We start from the raw sequence: 23,995 nt of genomic DNA, 5'->3' as shown, positions 1-23,995 counted from the left end.
TCTTCCACTAATCCAGAGTTACCTCCTGAATAGACCTCAACTGTCCCTCAAGTAAATTATCCTGAGCGTTCCCAATCTCTCTCTCTCTCTGTCTCTCTCTCAATCTTTCCTCCTTTCCTGTCTTTCTCTCTCCCTTCCCCTGTCTTTCTGTCACACTCTCTCTCTCTTTCTCTCCCCCCCTGCTTTTCTTTTAGACTATTAATCACATTTGGCATTTGATTGTAACATCCCATGAAATGCAGATATAAAAGCAGTTCCTTTATCGCTGAACTACGTGTTTCTCTGGAGATTTGCTGCATCATTAGCTAGCCACAAAGGAAAACATAAAATCGTAAGACACTTTGCTTGCAAAATGCCATTTCATTTATCATATTTTTATAAGACTATTTAATATCATGGTAGAAGACCAAAGCTGTGGGGTAAATGGAAGGAAGATTAGAAGGGCATCATTTGTAAATTACCTTCTGAGGAGGTGACCAGCACGAGTGATCATGCTCAACACACACACACACACACACACACACACACACACACACACACACACATTATAGCTACAAACCCTGTGAATCCAGAGGTAAAGATTTCTGTGGGAGATACGGGTGTTGTTTTTAGTACAAGGCACAAGGAAATGTCCTTAGTGGAAGAGTTACTGTTTAACACGCTTCTCAGAAACAAGCTGTGTTCTAAACCTTTATGAAGTTAATGTTGTTTTACCCGGATAAACCGGACCCTGGACCAGCAGAGCTGTGACTGGGCTGCACACTGCTGCTGCTGGACACACACGGTTCAGCAAGAACACCGTTTGAATGGCAATTCCTGCTAATTCATACATAAAGTGTTAAATGATGGTAAAATATGTCATGAAATATGCCAATAATATCTCTAATTCCTTTTAATGATGGAATCTGCATATATTAGTTTTCAGACAATCATTAAAGATTCGTAGATGTAATGTACCGTTAGACTAAGGGTCCGTCCTGAGGACCCCCCCCCCCCCCCCCCCCACCAGGCCTTCACCGCCTTGCTTTTTGCTGAGTAAAAACAAAAAAGTCTTTTAAAAACTCTTAAGAAACAAAAGGACTCATTTTGGTGGTGAGAAGTACAGGACTTCCTGCTCTCTTCATCTGTGAAAGTGGGATATTTTTCTTAAGAGTTTGTACTTTTTTAGTTCCTTTAAGTGACTGTATATGTACTTGGAGTGCAGTGCCAATGAAGTATTCTATGACTAGCTGTGCTGCTAGCCTCTGTATTATGAAGGTACATTTAAAACGCTCCATTACTGCAGCTCAAAGTGTGCTTTAAAAACACCATTATGTCCATATCCAAGAAATCTAAGGCGGTCTGCCTGAATAACTATCATCGAGTGGCTGTGAAGTACATGGGGGAAAAAAACTGTTCGGTCTCGCATTGGCAGTGCTGTGACAGTGTTACTGGGCTGAGTGCAGTTTGTATACCGGGCCAGTGGCTCAGTAGACAACAGCAGTCGCCAAGCAGTCTGAGCGCCAGCTCAGTAAAGCACCGAACTTAAATCAAAGGGTCGGTGCCGTCTGCCCTCCTGGTCCTCTGGTGAACCTGTGCCATAACGTTCTAAAGTTAACCATGTTCTCATTTAGAAGTGTGCTCTGCTTAGCAATGAGAACATGCTTAGAAGGGGTCAGGGGTCACAACCCTGCATAACCTCCATCTTAAGTGCTTTACTCTTGAGATTGAGCACTGAGAATTGCTCGGTGAAAGCTGCAGAATCTGCGGCCTGGTGGTTCAGATTTCCCACGCCATCACCCAGGGGTCAAGGCAGTAAGTCCTGGGGTCACCAGGTACTAGAAATGCCCTCTGGGCCCAGTTGCCAACCACCCTGCCCATTACAGCCATCCCACGGCCTGCTCTCCTGTTGCACTGCAGGACTCACACTGACTATTTTATCTGAACATGGAGTTTGTGTCATGTACCTTGCCTGTGCACAATATCTGGATTAACTGTATGCTTTCTAGACATTGTCTCTCATTTGTATATTGGTGTTTCTTCGGCAAATAAGAATTCATTTGAACTTGTATGCAAATTAACCTCGAATCCATTTCCTCCAAGTGTTTCCAGTTACTGATCCCATGTCAGCGGAGTCCCACAGTGCAGAAAAGCAACCCTGCACAAACCGACTAGTCCTGACCACGTCCCTCACAGCTTCAGGCCCAGAGTCAGTGTGGAGGTTCCCGGTCTCCCAGTTGTTCTGGCGTATGTTTGGTGTGCTCCTTCCAAATCTGTATGAGACGTGAAGCCCGTGGAGAAGCAGCAAGCTTCAGATATCTGCCCCCCCAGCCCCCCCCCCCCCCACAACTAATTCTGCTCAGTTCTGGATTTCTCATCGTTCCACAATTAAACATGCTACCTGTTGTTGTGAAATCAACAAACATTATTGCCATCAACATGCAGCTCCTGCACCCCCCTGTGACAGGAGCGCATCTCCGCCATCAGATGGGCCCCACAGATTTGCCACAGGCATTAAAACAAATTAACCTTCAGATATTCCTTCGATCCCCGATGCCCCGCTGAGACCTCTCCCCCGGGGCCTCCCATCCACCTCCTCTTTCATGTGACCAAATGTAATCTTTCGCATTTCATTTGCACGCACATTATTATTTATACCACCCAGATTTACTGTGGGCGATGGTGCAGATTGGATTCTGGTCAAGGGCTCGGGTGGGCTGGGGAGGAGGCCTGAGTAATTATGGTGGAAATGAATGGGGGTCTGGGATGAGACTCTGGTCGGGCCGCTGCGAGGCTTTTATTAAATATGGAGCCGGTTTGATCTGATCTGAGGCCTGAGGCTATTGACCGCCTCGGGGGGAGATAATGGGGAAGGAGAAACAACAGCCTGACTGATGTAATGTTTGTATAGGGCCCTGATTGACGAGGGAGAAGATTCGTTTACAGAGACGGCTCGAATTCGATCACCTCTGATCAACACAGCCCGTTCGACGCCAGAATCTCTCCTCCGCTGCCCGTCCTCTGGATCTGTGTGCTGTTGGTAGGAAACGTAAACGAATACTCTAGTGCGATAATTATTACAGGCAGCACACAACACCGCTGATATCCTTAATAACTCGTAGCTCCCAACTCGCCTTCTGTTTTACGGCTGCGTTATGGTGTCAGCAGGTATATGAGCCCGTCTCCTGTTTATTCAGTCCACAAGCTTTCCAGCAAAGCAGTGGTCCAGGAACAAATAAAAAAGGCTCTGTTCCTGGGCCTGGGAGAGGTCGAGTGAGAGATCCAGGCAGACACAGGTTAAGCACTTACACTGATAACACCAAAACGGGCCCCTGCAACTCTCCCCGCACGCCGGCCAGCCCAAGGCCACGGCAGCCATGTTCGGGCGGGAGCCAGAGCAGAAACTCTTTGCTAAATCTGATCTTGTTAAAGGCCACATTAAATATTGATCAGCCCTGAAGATACTCAATAAGCCGGGCTTGTGCAGTCAGGCCGGGCAGGGGCGTCGGGGCCCTAGACTGCATGAGTTATGACAGCGTGTGGAGGGTCAGGCGTGAGGCCTGCTGGGAGATCTGCGGAGAAAAATGGCAGTGGAGATGGCAGTTTTTCACTTTGGTGCCACGCGGTGACAAGGCAGAGTGTCCAGTGGATGCTAAATAAAACACCTACGGCTTATCTGGCCTTGCTCACAGTATGTTTCCAAGTTAAAGATATGTGGCTCCTGTCATCAATTCAGATATATTCAGATACACATTCACACCTCCCTCCAGATCACTTAGGGGAGTTCACTTTGTGACTGCCCCGTGTTGCCCCGCGGTCACCATACCATAAAGGGTTTTTTTTTCAAAGACAGGACTGTGTTTAAAAACTTTTTGACATTCCTTTTTCAGGATTAACGCTGATATGTTATCCAGTTAGTCCAGCAGGTTCCAACCCACATCTGTTTCACATTCAGCCACATGTACCCGGGCTTTCTCACTTCACTGGTTCAGCTCTGTTAACTTTTCCTTTATGTGAATCAAGCTTTGCAGCCTTTGCTTGAGTGATTCATTATGAATGCTCATTCATAAATATTCTCTATGCTCAAATTGCCCTCACAATAATCCACAATCGCAACCGACTGTCACTTTGTCTATATTAGAATGTATTTTTAATTTCTAAGAAAGAACTTTCATTTGTGTGATAATAGGAATATAGCCAGAACTACAAATCTCAATGTAGTTTAATAATAATACTTATGGCATTGCCTTGGACAGCACGTTCCTAGTCAAGCAAGACAACATAAAAAAAAGACTTAATTTTTAAAAAGCGGGTTTTTGCCATTCAACTTGGTTGCATTGTCTTGCTAGAATAAACAAATGTTTTTTTTGTCCAAAGGTTCACAAAACATTTAGTGAACAGTGCAGTGGTTATGAAGGACTGGCGATAGAGTTTAGCTCAACAAGTCTGCCTTTGCTTTTGTGTGCAGATGAAAAGTTTCCTTTTGTCCCTCCTTATTACCCCTTACGGGAGCCTTGTGGGAGAATGATCCACTCTTACGGGAGCCTCGTGGTACGGGAATCTTGTTGGAGAGTGATCCACTCTTACGGGAGCCTTGTGGGAGAGTGATCCACTCTTACGGGAGCCTTGTGAGTGATCCACTCTTATGGGAGCCTTGTGGGAGAGTGATCCACTCTTACGGGAACCTTGTGGTACGGGAATCTTGTTGGAGAGTGATCCGCTCTTACGGGAGCCTTGTGGGAGAATGATCCACTCTTACAGGAGCCTTGTGGGAGAATGATCCACTCTTACGGGAGCCTTGTGGTACGGGAATCTTGTTGGAGAGTGATCCGCTCTTACGGGAGCCTTGTGGGAGAATGATCCACTCTTACGGGAGCCTTGTGGGAGAGTGATCCACTCTTACGGGAGCCTTGTGAGTGATCCACTCTTACGGGAGCCTTGTGGGAGAATGATCCACTGTTACGGGAACCTTGTGGTACGGGAATCTTGTTGGAGAGTGATCCGCTCTTACGGGAGCCTTGTGGGAGAGTGGTCCACTATTACGGGAGCCTTGTGAGTGATCCACTCTTACGGGAGCCCTGTAAGTGATCCACTCTTACGGGAGCCTTGTGGGAGAGTGATCCACTCTTACGGGAGCCTTGTGGTAGAGTGATCCACTTTTACGGGAGCCTTATGGGAGAGTGATACACTTTTACGGGAGTCTTGTGGGAGAATGATCCACTCTTACGGGAACCTTGTGGGAGAATGATCCACTCTTACGGGAACCTTGTGGGAGAATGATCCACTCTTACGGGAACCTTGTGGTACGGGAATCTTATTGGAGAGTGATCTGCTCTTACGGGAGCCTTGTGGGAGAGTGATCCACTATTACGGGAGCCTTGTGAGTGATCCACTCTTACGGGAGCCTTGTGGGAGATTGATCCACTCTTACGGGAGCCTCGTGAGTGATCCACTCTTACGGGAGCCTTGTGGGAGAGTGATCCAACCTTACGGGAATCTTGTGGGAGAGTAATCCACTCTTACGGGAGCCCTGTAAGTGATCCACTCTTACGGGAGCCTTGTGGGAGAGTGATCCACACTTACGGGAGCCTTGTGGGTGATCCACTCTTACGGGAGCCTTGTGGGAGAGTGATCCACTCTTACGGGAGCTTTGTGAGTGATCCACTCTTAAGGGAGCCTTGTGGTAGAGTGATCCACTTTTACGGGAGCCTTATGGGAGAGTGATACACTTTTACGGGAGCCTTGTGGGAGAGTGATCCACTCGCAAACTGCCCAGCGCTAATTGTGGATAGAGCTGATCTTTCATCACAAGCTCCTATCAAGCTAATCTGGGCCCCTGCAGCACCTCAAAACAGCAATCAGACTCAGATAAACACAAGACCGCAGCCTCTCACTAATGAAGAAAGCAATTCTCTCGAATGAACCCAGAATTCGATTAACGTACAGTACAGTGTACAAAGGAGAATGATTTTTCTACTCATGTTTTTTTTTTAAGATGGGGTTGCAAAATGAGCCACTGCTCAGGCACTGCTGCACTGAACAAGTTGCGCACCTGGTGATAAATAGTCTCCGAAGACATTAGAAGGAGCGGAGAGAGGGGAGAGGAGGGAAGGAGAAAAAGAGGGAGAAGGAGTGGGAGAAAAGCATCTCCAGCTCACAAAAAAAGCCCCTGAATGGTGCTTGTGGAAGTGCAGGTGTGAGTGCAGGTGTGAGTGGGGGGGGGGGGTTTTTTGTTTTGTTTTTTCCTTGCCACACCACAGCTTGGTCGTCCTGTCTCATTTATCATAGTCAGGGCTGAGGACCGGCCTGGAGGCAGTGCTGGCTCTATTGTATTAGCAAACACACTCATCAGCGCCACGATCACTGGAGGACTCTTCCTCCCTCTTCCCCTCCGCCGTGTCCTTCCTCTTCGCTAATCTGGGCCGGCGCAGGTAAAGGCCCTTTGAGGTGTTCAGTGTCTCCGCATGTCATCATCATTCAAAGGTGTCCATTCAGAGGAACACGTGTGTGTGGAGAAGCATTATTGGTTGTTTTCCTTACAGTGTACAACTGGAATTTTAAAATGCTTCTTTATGGACACAGTACAAAATTGGTTTACCGCTTTGCACAAGAAATATAACGATTACTAGAGTTTTAGCAATAGGCCATCTTTTCTTTTTTTTTGCTTGAACCACATTTTCTCATTTTATTATTTCTTTGTTTTTTATGGAAATGTCCAACTTTAAATACATGTAGAGGTTGGATAATGTGGTGTCTGGAAGTATTGCACACACTCAGAAGTACTCAAAGAGCCGGCTCAAGCCCCACACACTAGAAGATCATGTCTCTGTGGAGAGAATGCAGGCTGTGTTGCCTGCTTATGTGCCTGGGTAATACACACACTCCAAGTTGTTCATCATCTCTCTCTCTCCCTCTCTCTCTCTCACACACACACACACACACACTCACACACACCGATGTAACTATTCATCAGTCTGCCTCTGCCATCCTATCGCACGGGACACATGTCATTCATCATTTCCATGGCAACTGTCTCTTCTCCGGACAGCTCTGTAATCAGCGTCCCATCAGACCTTCAGTGTGCCTTGGCCTCTTTTGTGTCTCTCTGCTAACTGTCATAGCCTGATAAGATTATCACCCCCAACTCCACACCAGGGCTGAGGGGGGAAAGAGGCGCCTGCTTCTTTATTCGCCCGTCCGCAGTATTTCCGCACTTTCCCGTCTGGTCCTGTCTCCGTGTCCTTCGCTGGCTGAAGGAGAGCGACATGATGGTGCAGCGTGTCCACACAACGGCCCGCGCACGCCACACACAACGGCCGGGTCTTTAACTGGAGACTGCGGCAGACACACAAAGGCCTGTCTGCTTTATCTGACAACAAATCTGAGAGATTTAACGCCCGACATCAACAGCCCTTAAAGGAGAATTACAACAAAGCAAGGAAGGAGACGCGAGAAACAGGATACACAGCACAGTCAACACATCATTCACCAGCAGACAGGCCAGTCTTCGTAGCTTGTTTAAGTAGGCTTATATCACTCATATGTCACTCATATAATCAGCTGACAAAGAGACCCGCCAAGAGAGTGCCAGCTACCGGGACAGCAGGTGATACAGTACAGAATGTACTTCAGGGGCTTCTGGAATTACGACAGTACAGAATAGGGGCTTCTGGGATTACAACACAGAATAGGGGCTTCTGGGATTATGACAGACACTGTATGTGTTTGTGTGTGCCAATTCCCAGCAGACAGCCAAGAAACATTTTGGTTCAACAACACAACACCAATATAATGCAAAATTACTGTTAAAGCAATCACTCAAATATAGACAACAAAGGACATTACGCTGAGTATTGAAAACCTTCATGGTATTTTGAAAACTTGTCACTCTGAATCTCAAACAGCACTGCCCGTTTTTTCCAGTTACTCGACCCAGTTGATATGAATCAATAGTATAAAAATCAGAAAGAAAATGAAGCAAAGTACTTTTGTAAGAAAAAATCCCACTACCAGCTTTGACCAGCAAGTCTTCCACCGTCCCTTAAGGACAGCGGAGGAGGGCTGGAGGCTTGGGAGGCCTGCAGAGTGGGTGGAGGGCGGGTGGAGGAGATGAAGAAGAGGATGAATGAGCAAGTGAAAGAGAGAATAGATCCAGACGGCGCTGCATTATTTATTTAAACCCATAATTAATAAGAGGGCCTTCATCACCGTGCCTGCACTTCGGATGGTTTCCATTTTTAATGTTATTCATGGGGGGGATGAGAGAGAAAATGTGAAATCTCCTTCCCTTATTACCACACCAAGGGAGTGTCATATCACTTAGGGCATGATTACATGGCTGCCCGAGCCCAACTGTACGTGAATACAGTATTTGCAAACACCCTTCCGAGTTGTGAGAGCGGCGTGGCAATCGGCTCGCCTGTCACAGGCAGACAAGTGACGGAGCCAAATTACCTCCCCCAAGGTTATTTCACCATCCCACAGCAATGCAAACTCGGAGGGGAAAAAAAAAACACAACACACACACACACAAAACGGACGTCTCTTGGCTCAGGGGTCTCAGACTGAGGTCTCGCAGCCCAGACACGGACGTGAAAGATGCCGGTCGGGTTGCGTAGGGTGGGGTTGGGGGGTGGGGGGAGGGGGTAGCAGTGGGGCGGTTTTAGCCAACAACAATCTCATCTGCAGCTAAATGAGACAGGAAGACGTTAAAGATTCTCATTACGGATCCCTCCGAGTGTCTTCAGTCAATCCTCGGGCGGAGACAGAGTGAGAATTGCTCCTGACAAACGCTCATATGAGATGAACATTGAAGGATGCATCAGTGGAGCCAGATGGGTCCGAGCCTGGCGGACCGGGCCCTGTTATTGACATCGCCTTGTGAGGGGAGGATGTAGTGGGTGTCTGGGCCCTTGGGGAGGTGAAGCGGTAGGGTGTAGGACGGTGGAGGTGGCGGCTGGTATCATATTAATGTCACATAGCTCTCAGGCTGAGGAGGCTTTCAGTGGGCAGACCACCGAGGGCCAGCAAAAGTGCTTCTTGCTGCATACATCAGGGCCTTTAAAACATCCCTTTGGGCAATGGTGGAGCTGCTTATGGAGCTATTAGCAAAGACAGCGTGTGCAAATTGTTTCCCAGAGAAACATGCAGAGGACTGGAAAAAAGACCAGCCTTTCTATGTTTCGTGAGGACAAACTAATAGGCACTGCTCCAAGAAGACAACCCCTGGGCCTTTAGCTATTTTTACAGTAAAGTTCACATGGAAACTAGGTGCCATTGATATTCAGTAAGTCACCCAGGATTTGGGTGGGAAATGAGGGAGGGGCTTCGTATCTCCCCAAGGCTGCAGCCAAGTTTGACGTGCCACAGAGTGACGAGGTCTTCTGAAGGACCGTGTCGTTTCAGACGACCGTCGCTCCTCCCACCCTCGCCGACCGGTCTCGGCCGCACACGCGCCGGGCCTGACTTAATCTCAGGGCCCCGCTGGAAGGACAGGTAAACGCCCGCGTGTTCTGCTCGGCCAGCACGGCAAGGGGTTCAACTCATACGGGAGACAAATCATGAGTACTTCAATTTGACCCAGGAGAAGAGGGGCCGGCTTAGGGGGAGAAAACGTGAAATGAGGCGTCCGGTTGAAGAGGGGGATCTCCAGCCGTCTGGCTTTACCTGTTTATTTTTAGCATTGGCTGGTGGCAGCAGGTGCACTCTTACTTGTGCTTATGGCATCAATATAAATGAGAGATAATTACTTTTGTGACAACGTGCCAATTAAATTAGACTCCGCAAAACAACATAATAGCAATTTATTATGCTCTGGTGAGCAATAACAAACCCATCATAATTAACACTCTGGTCGCAAGCAAGAGCCGTTTTGTGCCATAAATACAATCTGATTCCCCAAACTAAACATACGGGCCAAACTCGATCTAAGTCGGATAATGGCATTAAAGGATTCTGGCAAAATGAGAGCGATTGATCTCACACATTCTAATGAGTGCGAGCGGATGTGTGTGTGTGTGTGTGTGTGTGTGTGTGTGTGTGTGTGTGTGGGAGACAGACTCCGGGATGTTTCGGCAGCTCCCGTGAGCAAAAAGGGCGGAAAACGTTGGGGTCGTCTCCTGTCTAGCGTGAGCGAGGGTTGCTCTCCACAAAGAGGAGGAACCTGTGGGCTCCCTGGGCACCCGCGGTGCCGTTGGCAGGAGATCACCTCTGGAGGTCTCCTCCGTGACAGGCAGCAACCTGTCGCCTCGCCCAGACTCCTCCACCTCGCACGCCGCTCCACCTCCCCCGTCCAAAGCTCTGCTCGGCGCTTGTAGCCCGAGGACATGACTCCGAGGCGGAGATCTCGCCTGTGGCAGCCCCTCTAATCTCACATCAGTGTGGGCTCACCTCCACGGCCGCAGGAAGGCAAAGCGCGGATCACATGCCTGTGACTGACTAAAAGGCTTTAACGGTGATATGAACAGAGCCGGCGAGCTGCCGGGCTGCGCCCACACGCCATCCATCCATATCAATACTTTCAAATAAACACTTAAACAGGAATCTAAATGGCAAGAATCAGGCAAATTGCGCTATTAACAGACCGCCTGGATGGCACTTGCCCTCTGGGGCACACCCCCCTCCCCCAAGCCTTTAATTGTAAGCCCCTGATTTTATTTTTAAAAGCAAAGCTTAAGTGAAAGCCTGTTATACTTATTAAGGAGCCATTTCACAAGGATTAATTATCAGGAGCAATTATTTGGGATTGTATCATGCGAAAGGTTAGCTGTAGGTGACAAGAGAGAGGAAACAGACCTGGGGCGATGCAGCCAGAGAGCACGCTTGTGCATTTTAATGCCCTGTGAAAATGAACTCGCCCGCAGAGCAAATTGCATTGACCTGGATCTCACGCGTTGATGGTGGAAAGGCAAAGCCAGAATCGAGCCTTTAACCCTTTGCCTGGTCAACAGAGACGCCTGACAGGTTTTAAATAGAGTTGGTTCTTTTGGGCTGTGTAGTAAAACACTGGGAGAATGAGGGCTGGTGTTTTCAGTGCTGGAGTCAGATGTACCTGCAGTACAACTCAAGGAACATTCAGCAACTGTGTGTTTGGTAATATCAGCAAGTCTAAAGTTTCAGTACTGTTTACATCTGATGTTCTTCATTTGTGCTGTGTATCGACTTTTGAGGGATTAGTCACTGTCTTTGCTCCGTATTATGGCTATCAATGGGTTTGTCTAATCTCTGGTGAGGGTAAGCAAAAGGGGCGTTTTTCAGGTGTTAGGACAAGTAATGATAAGTTCATCTCAACCCATCTTCCTCCTGTTATTCAAGGTGTCGTGTGGGATCGAATCGTCCATCCGTTTTGTGTCACTCATTCAAAGCTCTGGACTGCACGGCTGGCCGAAACAAAGCGTGGACGGGGCGGACGGGTTACGCACAAAAAAGAAAACGCAATGCAGCAGTACTGCTTAAGAGTCAATGACTCGCGCTGATAGCATCTCGTCTGGCGCTCGCGAAAGTTCTCGGGACTGAATAAACAAATAAATAAGAAGAACAATAAACAAGCGAACCCCGATCAATAGTGCGAGCGGGGCACCGGGAAGGCGGCCTTTCTTCTGTGCGCCGCGGCCGAGCAGCAGTAAAGCAAACAGCGTTTGTGTAAAGGTCTTCCGGCCCCAGCAGGCCCAACCTGACATTGATTATGGTGATGTTGCTCGTAGCCTTGTTTGGCCGTCTGACAGGGGGAGAAAACAGAGCTCTAATGTGTACAGATCATGTTTGACCACTGGCCTGCCCGGGACATCACCCTGGGAGAATACTTAACCACGAGGCCTGGCTCCCCGCACCACGACCCCCGGCAGCCACGCTGGGCCATGTTCACTAAACACGACACCATTGGAAGCCCAGGCTGAAACGGGGTTAAACGCGATCAATTAAAATGAAACTTCTACTGTCGTTTTCATCATAGCCAGGGCTTTGGCCTGACTGTATCCGTGACACTGACCCACTGTCTCGCGAGGATGTGGTTCTGATGCAAACGTGCTCCTGTAAGGTGATCTGCACAAGTGCATCAGCCAAACGCGTTAACTGTAAATGCAAACGTGGACAGTACAAATCGCCACGTGGTAGATGTGAAGGGTGCATACGTTGCATGAAAACGTCACTCCGTAAGCCTCTGGTCATCGTCCTACCAACCCCAGAACGCCAGGACGTTGTACGTACGCTGCAGCTTGCAGTCCTGTGGAAAAGAAATTACACAATAAGAGCCCAGCGCACAGGTCGAAAAAGACAAGACAGGGGAGCTCCATCATGTCCCTGGCAGCATCCGCTCGCACCTGATGGCCTGTTCCACTTGCTGCACCCCTCCTCTTTAAGAGGAAATCAGTCATGGCACACCATCCATTTCGGAAGGCGCAGCACGAGGAAGCTCCACCTCCGGTCCACGCGCCAGAGCCCCGCGGCGCGTGAGTCTACGGGGAAACGCGGCGGCGCGACTTTTATTTTATTATTTTTTTTTACTTTTTTGCGTTCTACCTGTCCATGGGACACCGGGGCGCTGCAGGCATGCCGCGTCGTGTCTGCCCAGACGAATGTGGCTTTGTGGGTGTTGACCTCCCCATAACTTATCAGCGCATCATTAACTGCACTTATTACTAGACATTCTTTATTTTTGAGCTGTTGTCTGCAAGACTTTAGGCAGCAGACCGTGAGACCAAGAGAGCATCCACACGAGGACGGGTGGGGTGATGAACGCCGTGGGTCTGGCTTCTTCAAGAGGTACCACAGGAGGTGCGTGTAAGCTTAGAGTTGCTTTCTCCCCAACGTTTAGAGTTCTGGGGGTGGTGTGGGGTGGACGTTGGGCTTCAGGGTTTTAGGGAGTTATGTTTCATGTTTGGTGTTCGTGTACCCGAGTGTCGCCACGAAAAGTAAATAAAAAATTTACGACTTAAACTACCAGAGAGCATAAAGAGCCTATGCAGCGAATGAATTATCAAGAACAGACAGCGTCAAAAAGAATGTCCTCATGCAGATACATCCCGTGGAAGAGCAAGATGAAGAGATACCACCAGTCGTGGTGTGCAGAATAAAAGTGTTTCGTGTGGACCCAGGAGTGGGTTTGTCAGGAGATACAGGCCGTCAAACACGTTCATAGTCCTTACCCTCAGAGCGACCGTCACGCTCCCACGACTTTACTACTTTCACGCCTCTTATTCTCTAATTCCAGCTGCACCTGGGCCTCCTCTGGAGAAATACACACATACACCCACCCACATACACACACATACTGGTACTGCTGTGTTTGTGAGGACATTCTGTGCTTACAAGACAGCAGTATCGGTGTGTGTGTGTGTGTGTGTGTGTGTGTGAGACACACACACAGAAAAAAACAAATTCATACCACTCCGCTGCACAGGCATACGCGTGATGCACACAGGCCCTTCACACACGCACACAGACAAAGAATTTAATGAACCATTGGCACAAATAGGACGAAAATATTTAAAACAAAATGTTCTTCAAAAACCCAACAAGGGTAATAGAGATGAGCAGGTCCTCTTACACTTCCAAAAATAATTACTGATGCTGGAATAGAAGATGAAAAGACCTCGGTGTCACAATAGCTATGTAAAAATCTTTATGCAATGAAAAATGAAAAATGTGTTATCACACCAGAGACATTATGTGTGACCTGTATGTTGTGATGAGACTTTTGATCGCTCTGGCTCCATTGTTGTCATATGCCTCTCTTTGATTTTGTTGTAGTAGTAATAACAAGCCTTCCTGCATGTCTAATATCAGTATAATGTAGGAACGTTTGCCATAGTGAAAAACACTTATTATACATCAGTGCCACCTAGTGGGAGGAGAAGGAACTAAAGCTTGTGGTCAGATAAGTAATGAAGCGTAGCCGGTTGTTGTTTCGTTATTGGAAACTCAATCCTCAGGGAAATCGTTTTAAATAACACAATGCAAAGATCATATCTGTAAAAGGACCACATCACCAGCTCTATAATGAAGACTTTGGACATTCAAAGAAACCAAAGCCTGTAAAAACAGTTACGCAGTTTAGATTCATCTGATGACTGAAACTAAAAGGTTTTCATAGATACAGGAGGTCACTACCGAGTCTCCAAGGACAAGTTTTTCCCCATTACTGAAATCCAGCTCAGAGTACATACAGAAGCTCAGAACCATTGGAAGTGCTGTGATGTCCCAATTCCACACCCAGTTCTCCAGCACCACGGACAGCTCCACTCATCACTCACAATGGTGTGAAACAAACCCTGCCCCATTTTTCAGAATCACACCTGCACCCTGTTGACTGGCGTAGGTGCAGGAAGATGGATGGCACTGTGTCATAAAACCTCAGTACCATACCATGTCATAAAGTGTCACTACATACATCACTGTACGGTATGGCAGAAGGTGAGAGAACCATTCCCCCCCCTTCATTTTTAGACTCACACAAAGTGCCAGTAAAATAGACTCTTCACCAAGGCCACGCAGAGCTATAAAGTTGAGGAGTTCTCCAAAACACCCACCAGCTCTGGCCTTCCTGTTTCTTAAAACACTTTGTAAAGAACTTCAGTAAAGCAGCTGTTTGGGTGTTGTATCAATCTAAGCTTCACTGTATCGCTTTAAATAACGTTTTCTTAGACCGGCTCCTAATGACATCTTGCCAGGTATTGTCGTTATCTGCAGACCATGTATTACAGATGAAGCAATAAGAAGCTTATTATGGGATACCAGGCAGCTTCCCTGAGCATGTGACCTATAGTGTGGGAACCAGTCATTTCATATTTTGTCAGTACAAACTCAGAGTAAGAGAATACATGCTGATAATATATATATTTTTACATAGTTAAACACGACCACATAAGCTTATTCGTAGCATTCAAGGTACTTCCAGCTCATGATATTTTAGGCATGTAGTCAAAAGACAGGAAAATGTTTTCTAGAGATAGATATACAGTGGTGTATAGATGCTGTAGTGGCGGGCATACGCTGGAGATTGTGTGTGTGTGTGTGTGTGTGTGTGTGTGTGTGTGTGTGTGTGTGTGTGTGTGTGTGTGTGTGTGTGTGTGTGTGTGTGTGTGTGGACTGAGAGAGAGAGAGAGAGAGAGAGAGAGAGAGGAAAGACAGGTGGCTAACAGAATGGTGTTTATGTCTGTAAAATGTGAGCTCTTAAAGGGCATGACGCTTGTTCTAATCAAATCAAAATACTTAAGAGTTACACTACTGTCAAACGCCATTAGTCTGGCTGTGTGTCAGCATAAATTGGTTGCTGGCTCCCTCTTGTGGAGATAATATGTAATGCGGTAAAGCCTTAGGATTTAAATTCAGGTAATCTCTTACTAAGTGAGCGTACCAGATATGGATGTAATTGTAGTTAATGTGAATTATTAATGCTCCATGAGAGTATTGATAGGTAGTGTTTCCGGTATGGTAAAAGTGTTATTCTGTGTGTCTGCATAACCGAGATACCAACAATCTCACAGCTTGCAACGTTTAGAGCCAGGTCTGGAAAAGGCTTCTGCAGAGATGTGCTGAAGGCACTTAACACAGTTGCTAGGATGTCAAATTGGGGTTATGCCATAGCATGACACAAGGAACTATGTACTACCACAAGCACTCTGGGGTGTTGGAGGAGTGGAGATAGCCATCAGAAGTACGATTTATAGAAGAACCCATTCCATGGCCTCCCACGCCAAGAACTGCAAAGCACAGATCAAGTTACGTCATCAGGTTTGCTGGTGACAGTTCAGCTGAGGGTCTCATGAGGAACAGAGATGAGTCAGCCCTCAGGTAGGTTGAGGAGCAGGTGACACACACGTGCAGAGACTGCAACGGTCTTTTAATGTTGATTAAACTAAAGAGATCATAGTGAACTTCTGGGAGACTCACCGTGAGCTCTTTCCACCGCAACATTATTTGCAGTGTAACTGCAGAGACAGTCGAAAACTCCTCCTCCAGGAGGACAATAGACTGTCCTGCTGTCTCAGAGTGTGGTATGATAACTGGGTTACTGAGAATCCCCCCTTCCCTCTCACAGGACACTTATTACAGTGTTTCAACCTGCCAATGTGCCCAGATGTGTGTGACTCTGCTTGTCTTAAGAAATCAATGTTCTGAGTACTTATTGTTTTGTTTAGCCATGCGCAATGTTGTCGGCGTTGCATCATTAACTAGAAGAAGCAACATCTTGTTCCAGTGTACACAAGGTTCATGGAGCAATGAGTGCAACCTGATGTGACTTGGTTTGACTGCAGGTAGACTTTAAAAGGTGATATTGACATCACGTCCCACTAAAGACTGCTCCTGTTGCATGATGATGAAAATTCAAAAAAGCTGTCAACAAATAAACATAGTCAAATAAATAACAATAAAGCCATGGTTGCCTCCTTTAAGGTGAATTAACCTGTCAAACAGACTAGACTGCACTGTGAGAGCAACCACCGCACAGGAGATACTGCAGAAATGGCATGAGACTTCATAGTATTAACACATCACTTTCACCTGACCTTCCATCCATCACCTTTACCGCTTAATCCCGCTAGTCAAGGTCACGGGGGGCTGGAGCCAATCCCAGCATCATCTGGTGAAGGCAGGGTACACCATGGGCAGGTCACCAGTCCACCGCATGGCCAACACACACACACTCACACCTACGGGCAATTTAGAGTGATTAATCAACCTAACAAACATGTCTTGGGCCTGTGGGAGGAAACCGGAGTACCCGGAGAAAACCCACGCAGCACATGGGAGAACACGCAAACTCCACACAAAGCAGTTCTGACCAATAATCGAACCCAGACCGCCGTGCTGTGAGGCGACAGTGCTAACCACCACACCACCATGCCTCCCTGTTATTCTCTGAGTTTATCATCCCCATCCGTCTGTGAGATAAAGCCACTCCTCGCCCACTTGTCATGTTTAGCTCCGCCCCCATCTGTCAGTCTTGTTGTCATGTTCTGTTTAGCCCCTCCTCTGTCTGTCATTTCCTTGTGTTGATATTCCATGTGCTTTTGTTTTGGTTTCCATGTGTTTGTGTTGTCGTGTGTTTGTTCACCTTCTCATTTGTAATTCTGCCCATCGTCACTGATCCCACATGTGTCTAGTTTAGTTCTTTGTTTGGCTGTGTATTTAAGTTTGGCTGTGTGTTACCATAGAAGCATTGATCCCTACAGAGACCCTGCTATCACCAGGCCTAACAGAAGAAAGACACCGTATCAGTAAACACACTGGGTCATGGGGGAACTGTGATTGGTTGTCTGGGTAAAGTGATGTCAGGGTACATGTTCTGAACTGACTGGTAATCTGATCATTTCAGGTATGGAGAGATATATGAATTTGCTTGCGTGTGAAGATAATATAAATGCTCTGTGTGGCCATGTGTCAAGAACAATCTCACTTTAGGTTTTACAACAGGTTTAATCACATTCTTTGATAGGAAACACACGAAACACAGCAACAGTAGCAGCAGAAGCAACAACAACAACAACAACTACAATTGGTCTTGCTTGTGTCTCATTAGCAAAACAAACATGCCGATTTTCTTCCTGACACTCTATTCACCAACAGACACCGACACAAGAGTCCCCAACAAAAATACTTTCCCTCCTACAGTCTCAACACAACCAAATGTAAAACTGCACACCAGCAGGCAGTAGTACTTGGAGAACTAAATGGTGAACTTAAACGCTCATTTTGTGCCTGATGAGAGGGAGACAGTGTGTGTCCTCCCACCATGCTGCGGTGAGGGAGCGTGGGAGAAGCGCTCCACACAGCTCAGCTCCTACTCCTGCTCACCCAGCATGGTGGCTGGATGGGGGGGCTACAGGTGAGGGGGCTACAGGTTCTTGCATCTCTGCTGTCAGGGGCAGCATGGTGACCCCCGCGGTGTTGACCGCTGCCCCCTGGAGCATTTCTAGCAGGCGCCGTTGGTGTTGGTATAGTGGCTCCTCCCAGAGAGACTACAGGGACAGTCCCATGGATCGGCAGGCATTCCTGGTGATGGAGAAAGCTGTGAAGGAAGAGTTAGCACTGGAAGACTTTCTGAACGGACTGCTGCCGGAGGCACGTGGAGCTCGGCCACCAGCCCGCATCCAAGCAGCTTCTGGCACGGAGATGAGTGGACCCATCCGCAGAACTCATGAAGGTACTGTGGAGAGGAGCAGTGCAACATGGCGGAGGAGCCTGAGCAGGAGAGGAAGTGCCAAGTGGCTCCTGAGTGAGTGTTAGTGGAGCTACAGGTGCGCTGGCGTAGTGGGCGGAGGTGTACCACGCCAGCCAATGACACAAACCCACGCCCGTGGGAAACTGGAGTGGGGTTGCCCAGCAAGGGGCGGCCAGGCTCCAGAAAAAAACAACCCTCGGCTTCAACACCCCAGCTCGGAAGATTGGCTACCGCAGCAGACTTTGGGTGGAGAAAACAGCTCACTGTCCTCATCAACACTGGCTTAACAGTGACACTGCTGCAATTAGGCAGACTCCCTCACACTGAAAACTGTGCACCTGATGACTGGGAAGTGAAGTCTCAAGACCATCTGCATAATGCATATGAGAGCAAGTTGCTTCTGGTTGAGGTGGAGGGTCTGGGGGGGAGGGTCTGAGGAGGAGGGTCTGAGGTGATTGGTGGATGAACGGAGAATTGCAGGAGCAGGTAAAGGGGAGGTTGGCACGACAACAGAAACAGAAACAGCAGATGTGTGTCCTATTACCTCATTATGCCAACATCTTCGATGTCATGGACAAAGAGACAGAGAGAGACAGACTTATAGACAGCACAGAGACAGACTTAGTGCAGCACGGCATCATCTCAGGGAGTTCATAACTATCACCTCCCCTCTGTCCTGCTGCCACGCCCCACACCATGCACTCTCACTAAGGACAACACTACTGTCTCACAAGGCAAGAGGGCACCGTTGCCCAAAGGACACAACCTGGGAGAGTCGGAGAACAGTCATTATTGTTGTTGTATGAAAAATTCCATATAATAATCACTGATTAGTCTGCAGTGATGCTTGAGGCTACTGAAGTCTAATTATAGAAGAATGGATCAAATAAACACAGTAAAATAAATACACGTTACACATGAGCACACACAGAAAATGCCTTGAGCTACAACACTCTTTTGTAACACCCAAACATAATATCCGGACACGCACTCCTCACAAACAGTTAGGGCTTTCGGGTGAGGTTTCAGAATGAACCTATAATGCACTCTAACCTTTACAGGTGAACGTAATGTGATGTTCTCAAAGCTTTTCAATGCACACGTCCAAATGTTCAATGTATCAGTACTTTATGTACAACTTGTTCTCTAACAAGGGTTGCATACTTCTGAAATGCCCCACATTCATGATATAACATCACTGTAGAGTGAACTTTTCACGTTTTCCATAAATCTCCCTAACACATAACCAAAATACCCCTTTGTGTGAGTAGTGTATGTGTGTTTATTTGCTGCTGTCAAATAAGTGACTGCTACGTCAACTGCGCGACATGTCCCCATTCCCCCCCCCCCGTCAAAGTGACCAATGAAACGGCGCAGCTCTTCCTTTCCCTGATTGGCCCTAAAGTACAGAAAAGCCCGCCTTCGCCACGACCCGATTGGTCTGTGGACAGGTGTCGGACGCCCCTATTGGTTGCTAGCTGTATTTGTTGTCTCCGCTCCTCCGTTAGCTACACGGTGTTTCTGTGGCGTTTTGGGAAGACGGTTTAGTTAGAGTCCCGGGTAGGTATTAAAATGTCGCCGAAACTAACATTCGTGGGTGTTTTTTTGCACATGTATCATCACTGAGTTTACACACACCGTTTGAAGTCGCTGTCATTATTCGACCAGTTTCCAGCTGCCTGTTTGAAGTAATGCGTATACCTCAAGAGTGACCATAGTTGGCTAATTAGCCAGCCAGCTAGCTGTGTACACAACACTGGCTAGCTGAGCTAAGCTAACGGCGGTGGTTCAGACAGCGGGCTGCTTAGCAACCACATCTTAGCAACCACATCGCACGCGCCGTCGCACGCGCGTCCTCGAGTGTCATTACGCGTTTTTTTGCGTTGACGGTCACCGAGTGTGTGTGGGAGTGTTAGCCTAAGTTAGCTTAGCTTGGGCTAGCTAAGTACATCAATATGTAATAACTAGCCAGCTAGCTGTTTGGCTAACAGAGGGGGAAGTGATGGGGCCGAGTTAGCTTGGCTGACTAGCGTGTTGTTTGTGTTTACCTTTTTTGTTTATGTTTTTTTGTTTATGTTTACCTTTGTGGTGAACACATTTGTGACGTGTGTAGGCTGGTGTGAAAGTCAGTACTCACAATGGCTTGTATCAAAAGCAATGGGGCCCCTTTACTAGATACTAAAGTGAAATTAGGGCTAACCCTTACTGACTCTTATTTTCCCAGCATTATCTTTATTGTGTGGCTCACCTCTCATTATTAATACTTTTAAACCAGTTCATGCTAGTAAAAGTGGGTTATTAGACAGACATTTGAGTTTGTACCAGTTGTTATGCAACACGACTGTCTTTTATCAGTTGTTTTTGTTGAAAGCTAACGCACAAAGTCAGACTCAACCCTGTCCTGTCCCAACACCTCGTCCAGTATGCTGATTGTAGTGTGCATCGGTGGGCACTGATCCAAACCCATCATCTCAAATCATCTTCATCACTCCATCATCTTCCTTCAGGAAACCGACTGGTTGACAATGGCAACCGACTCCCCGCGCAGACCGAGTCGCTGTGCTGGAGGGGTGGTGGTTCGAGCCCAGGCTGCCACGTAAGGACACAGATCCTCATTAGTCAGTTTGTTCACGTCTGTCTGCAGTCGGCCGGTGTGGGATACTTCATTAAACATCTCTGTCACAATGCTGGTTTCCTTGTACGCTTGTGCACCTAACATCAGTTGGGATCAATAAACATAATCTGATGATCAGTGTATTTCACTGAGTGCAGTTATTGGCGCACATATATGTCCAGCACACAGTCCAGAGGTCTGTGATGTTTGTTGATGAGCTAACAAAGCATATATGAATATATATAATGGGCAGTGTATATATATATATAATATAATTAGGCATTTGATGAACGATGTACGTGGCTAATTTTTTCATCTGCTTTCATCACACACACATTCTTTACTAGTTTTAGTCAGAATGCCAAAAAACCTCTTTGTTCAGTATTTATTGCTTATTTCCATGCACAAACTATATACCTAAACGACTTTATAATCCTTATACAGTATTTAAGTATACTGACTGAAAGTAGAATCTGTGGCTACTTAAATTGACTGGGTTTTTTTTTAAACATTATAATTTGTAATTCATATTGTTCATACTGTTTTCCAGGGAGCAGTCTTACATGGAAAGTGTAGTGACTTTTTTGCAAGACGTGGTTCCTCAGGTTTGTTCCGTTTCTCATGTTACTATGTTAATAACCATGTTATGTGATCTTAATTGAATATTGAAGTGGTTTGTTTTGATGCACATACACGATTGGTTTATATTGTGATGATATATTTATTTTAATAATAAATAATTACTGGTTTATATTTTGCAGTTGTAAATTATTACAACTACAAGTTGTCTTTTCACTTTAGTTAGGTAGGTGCATAATACAGATACACATAATACAGATAATACAGAACATGCATTTCCTTCAGTGGAGAGGACTCTGAAATGTCAGATGATGGATAACATTGAATGTATGATGGATATTGTTATAGCTAATTTAAAGTTTTATTAAAAGGGCATGTGAAACATGTTGTTGAACATATCTTATTTTCTTGTATTACTGTGTTTTAGTGATTATTGTGTTTTCTTTTGAAAGGCATACACTGGAACGCCTCCAACGGACGAGAAAGAAAAGATTATTTGGGTACGGTTTGAGAGAGCGGACATCAATGGTACGTTTGTCACTCGTTCAGCACACTTTCCTCACGTGACCATGTACATCTGGCACCCCAGTTAGGTGTAACTGTGTTAAGTGGGAGTTATTGTGCCATGTCCCTTGTTAGCTTTCTCTATGTTAGTGTGTTTCAACTGTCTCACATCTTTCCCCTCATTAACGTCTGTATATATACCTGCATGGCTCCGTCCAAAATGCCGTATTTCCCTCCTATACAGTACGCCAAAGCATTAGTATGTAGTATGCCCGAATACATAGTATGCATTAAACAGTAAGCGAAAAGTACCCGGATGGCTTACTGAATCGGGAGCCATTTTGAAGTATGCGATTGCAGCACACTGTCCTATCCCATGATTCAACTGGAGCATTTAACTGTGGTAGTGTGACATCATGTCATATGACAGGTAAAATGGTGGGCGTAGTATGTACGAGGTTATAGCATACTGCCCAGTCGCCTACTGAAAGAACGTACTGATTTAACGGTTGAGCAGAACATACTGCACTGAAATCTAGTGTGTACTGCTTCATTATGCCTTTCTGGATTGAGCCCATGTGTTCTCCTCCGTTGTTGGTCTTTGTATTTATATGCACGTCATGATGTGTACGTCTGTGTCTGTGTGTAATTAAGTGATGTTTCTCTCTCGGCTTTCTCTACTTCGCTCACCGTGACCGTAGAATATCTTACATTTCTCACAGAATAAATAATAAACTTTACTACTTTACATTTCTTTCATTTAACATTATTTGAGACCCATTAAGTTGCACGAAACCTATATATTAATATCATATAGAATCACTAATGAAAAATTCCACAAATGTATTCTGAACATTTGAGTGGTTATTCTTGTTTCTTAGCAGTGGTAATGTTGTAAAAGACAGGAGTAGCTGTGGTACGGTGGTAATTCTGTGTGTGTGTGTGTGTGTGTGTGTGTGTGTGTGTGTGTGTGTGTGTGTGTGTGTGTGTGTGTGTGTGTGTGTGTGTGTGTGTGTGATGCGTTGTTGTTGAGGCTGGGCTGTCATGGCCACGACTGAGCTGGGTTCTTCCGGCTCATCTCTCAGTAGGGGGATGTGTGACTGCATTATGTTTTCCTCAGTTACACTTCTGTCAGTGTGCCAGCTATTTAAAAATACAGAGTGCTTTGAACAGTTGTGTTCATAAAATGTCCTGCTCTATTAAGATCATGTTTGTCATCTAGGTCTCTCTGAACATTTTATTTTATACACTACACAGCACATTATGTGATTTTAAAATACCAGAGTACCATCCTACATGAATCAAAAAGACAAATAATCCAGCCCTTTGTACAGCTGATAATTGTGTCCTCCATTATTTGTGTGCGTTAGAAAAGTGCGTTAGGAGTGTGCGTTAGGAGTGCACGTGTTAGAAGTGCTCTTCAGAATCACTTTATTTCGCCAAGTATGTTGCACATACAAGGAATTTGTCTTGGTGTTTGCTCACAAGTAAGACATGTAACATACTAGATGACAAGACAACACACAGACTATACAAGGGATATGTACAGTATAAATATGTAATAAACAGTTGTACAGTTGTTTTTACAGTAAAAATGCCAAGGGGTGGTACAATATCTTGCGCAAATGCTGTTTGACAGAAATGTCATTCATGTCCATTGAGGTAGGTGGAGAAGAAAGTGAGTGTAGGAAGTGGCATGAAGGGTTTAAGGTGCAGAGGGGCTGGTTCTTTTGCCGAGTGCTACAGCTCTGGGGGAAAAGCTGTTTGCGTTCTGGTTCTGATGGCCCTGAATCTTCTACCAGAGGGAAGTGGTTGGAAGATGTGATATCCAGGATGAGAGGGGTCAGAAGTTATTTTTCCTGTCCTTCTATTGACCCTGCTGTGGTAGATGTCCTGAAGTGATGGCAGGCTGCAACCGATGATCTTCTCCGCTGTTCTGACTGTGCGCTGGAGTCTGGTTCGTTCCTGCGAGGTGGACGAGCCAAACCAGATGGTTATGGATGAAGTCAGTACAGCTTCGATGATCGCTGTGTAGAACTGTACCATCAGATTCTGCGGGAGGTTGAATTTCTTCAGCTGTCTCAGAAAGTAGATTCTGTGCTGAGCTTTCTCAGCAATGGTCACTGTGTTCCTCTCCCACTTCAGGTCTCTGGATATGG

The 23,995-nt window shown here is 46.4% G+C and overlaps 1 protein-coding gene across 1 annotated transcript in view; it reads left to right on the top strand.

The window, feature by feature from the left end:
* The first annotated feature begins 19,571 nt into the window (after positions 1-19,571).
* bcas3 (BCAS3 microtubule associated cell migration factor) overlaps positions 19,572-23,995 on the top strand; it is a 107,050-nt gene continuing 102,626 nt past the window's right edge. Inside the window, 4 exon segments of the mRNA XM_076977348.1 lie at positions 19,572-19,699; positions 20,647-20,735; positions 21,304-21,358; positions 21,785-21,860. Coding sequence (XP_076833463.1) covers positions 20,665-20,735; positions 21,304-21,358; positions 21,785-21,860 — 202 coding nt within the window. The 5' untranslated portion in view covers positions 19,572-19,699; positions 20,647-20,664.

The sequence above is a fragment of the Brachyhypopomus gauderio genome, chromosome 16 (assembly GCF_052324685.1).
Source record: "Brachyhypopomus gauderio isolate BG-103 chromosome 16, BGAUD_0.2, whole genome shotgun sequence".
NCBI classification, from domain to species: Eukaryota; Metazoa; Chordata; class Actinopteri; order Gymnotiformes; family Hypopomidae; genus Brachyhypopomus; species Brachyhypopomus gauderio.
The sequence above is the reverse complement of the archived record's forward strand: the minus strand, read 5'-3'. Positions and strand labels throughout refer to the sequence as shown.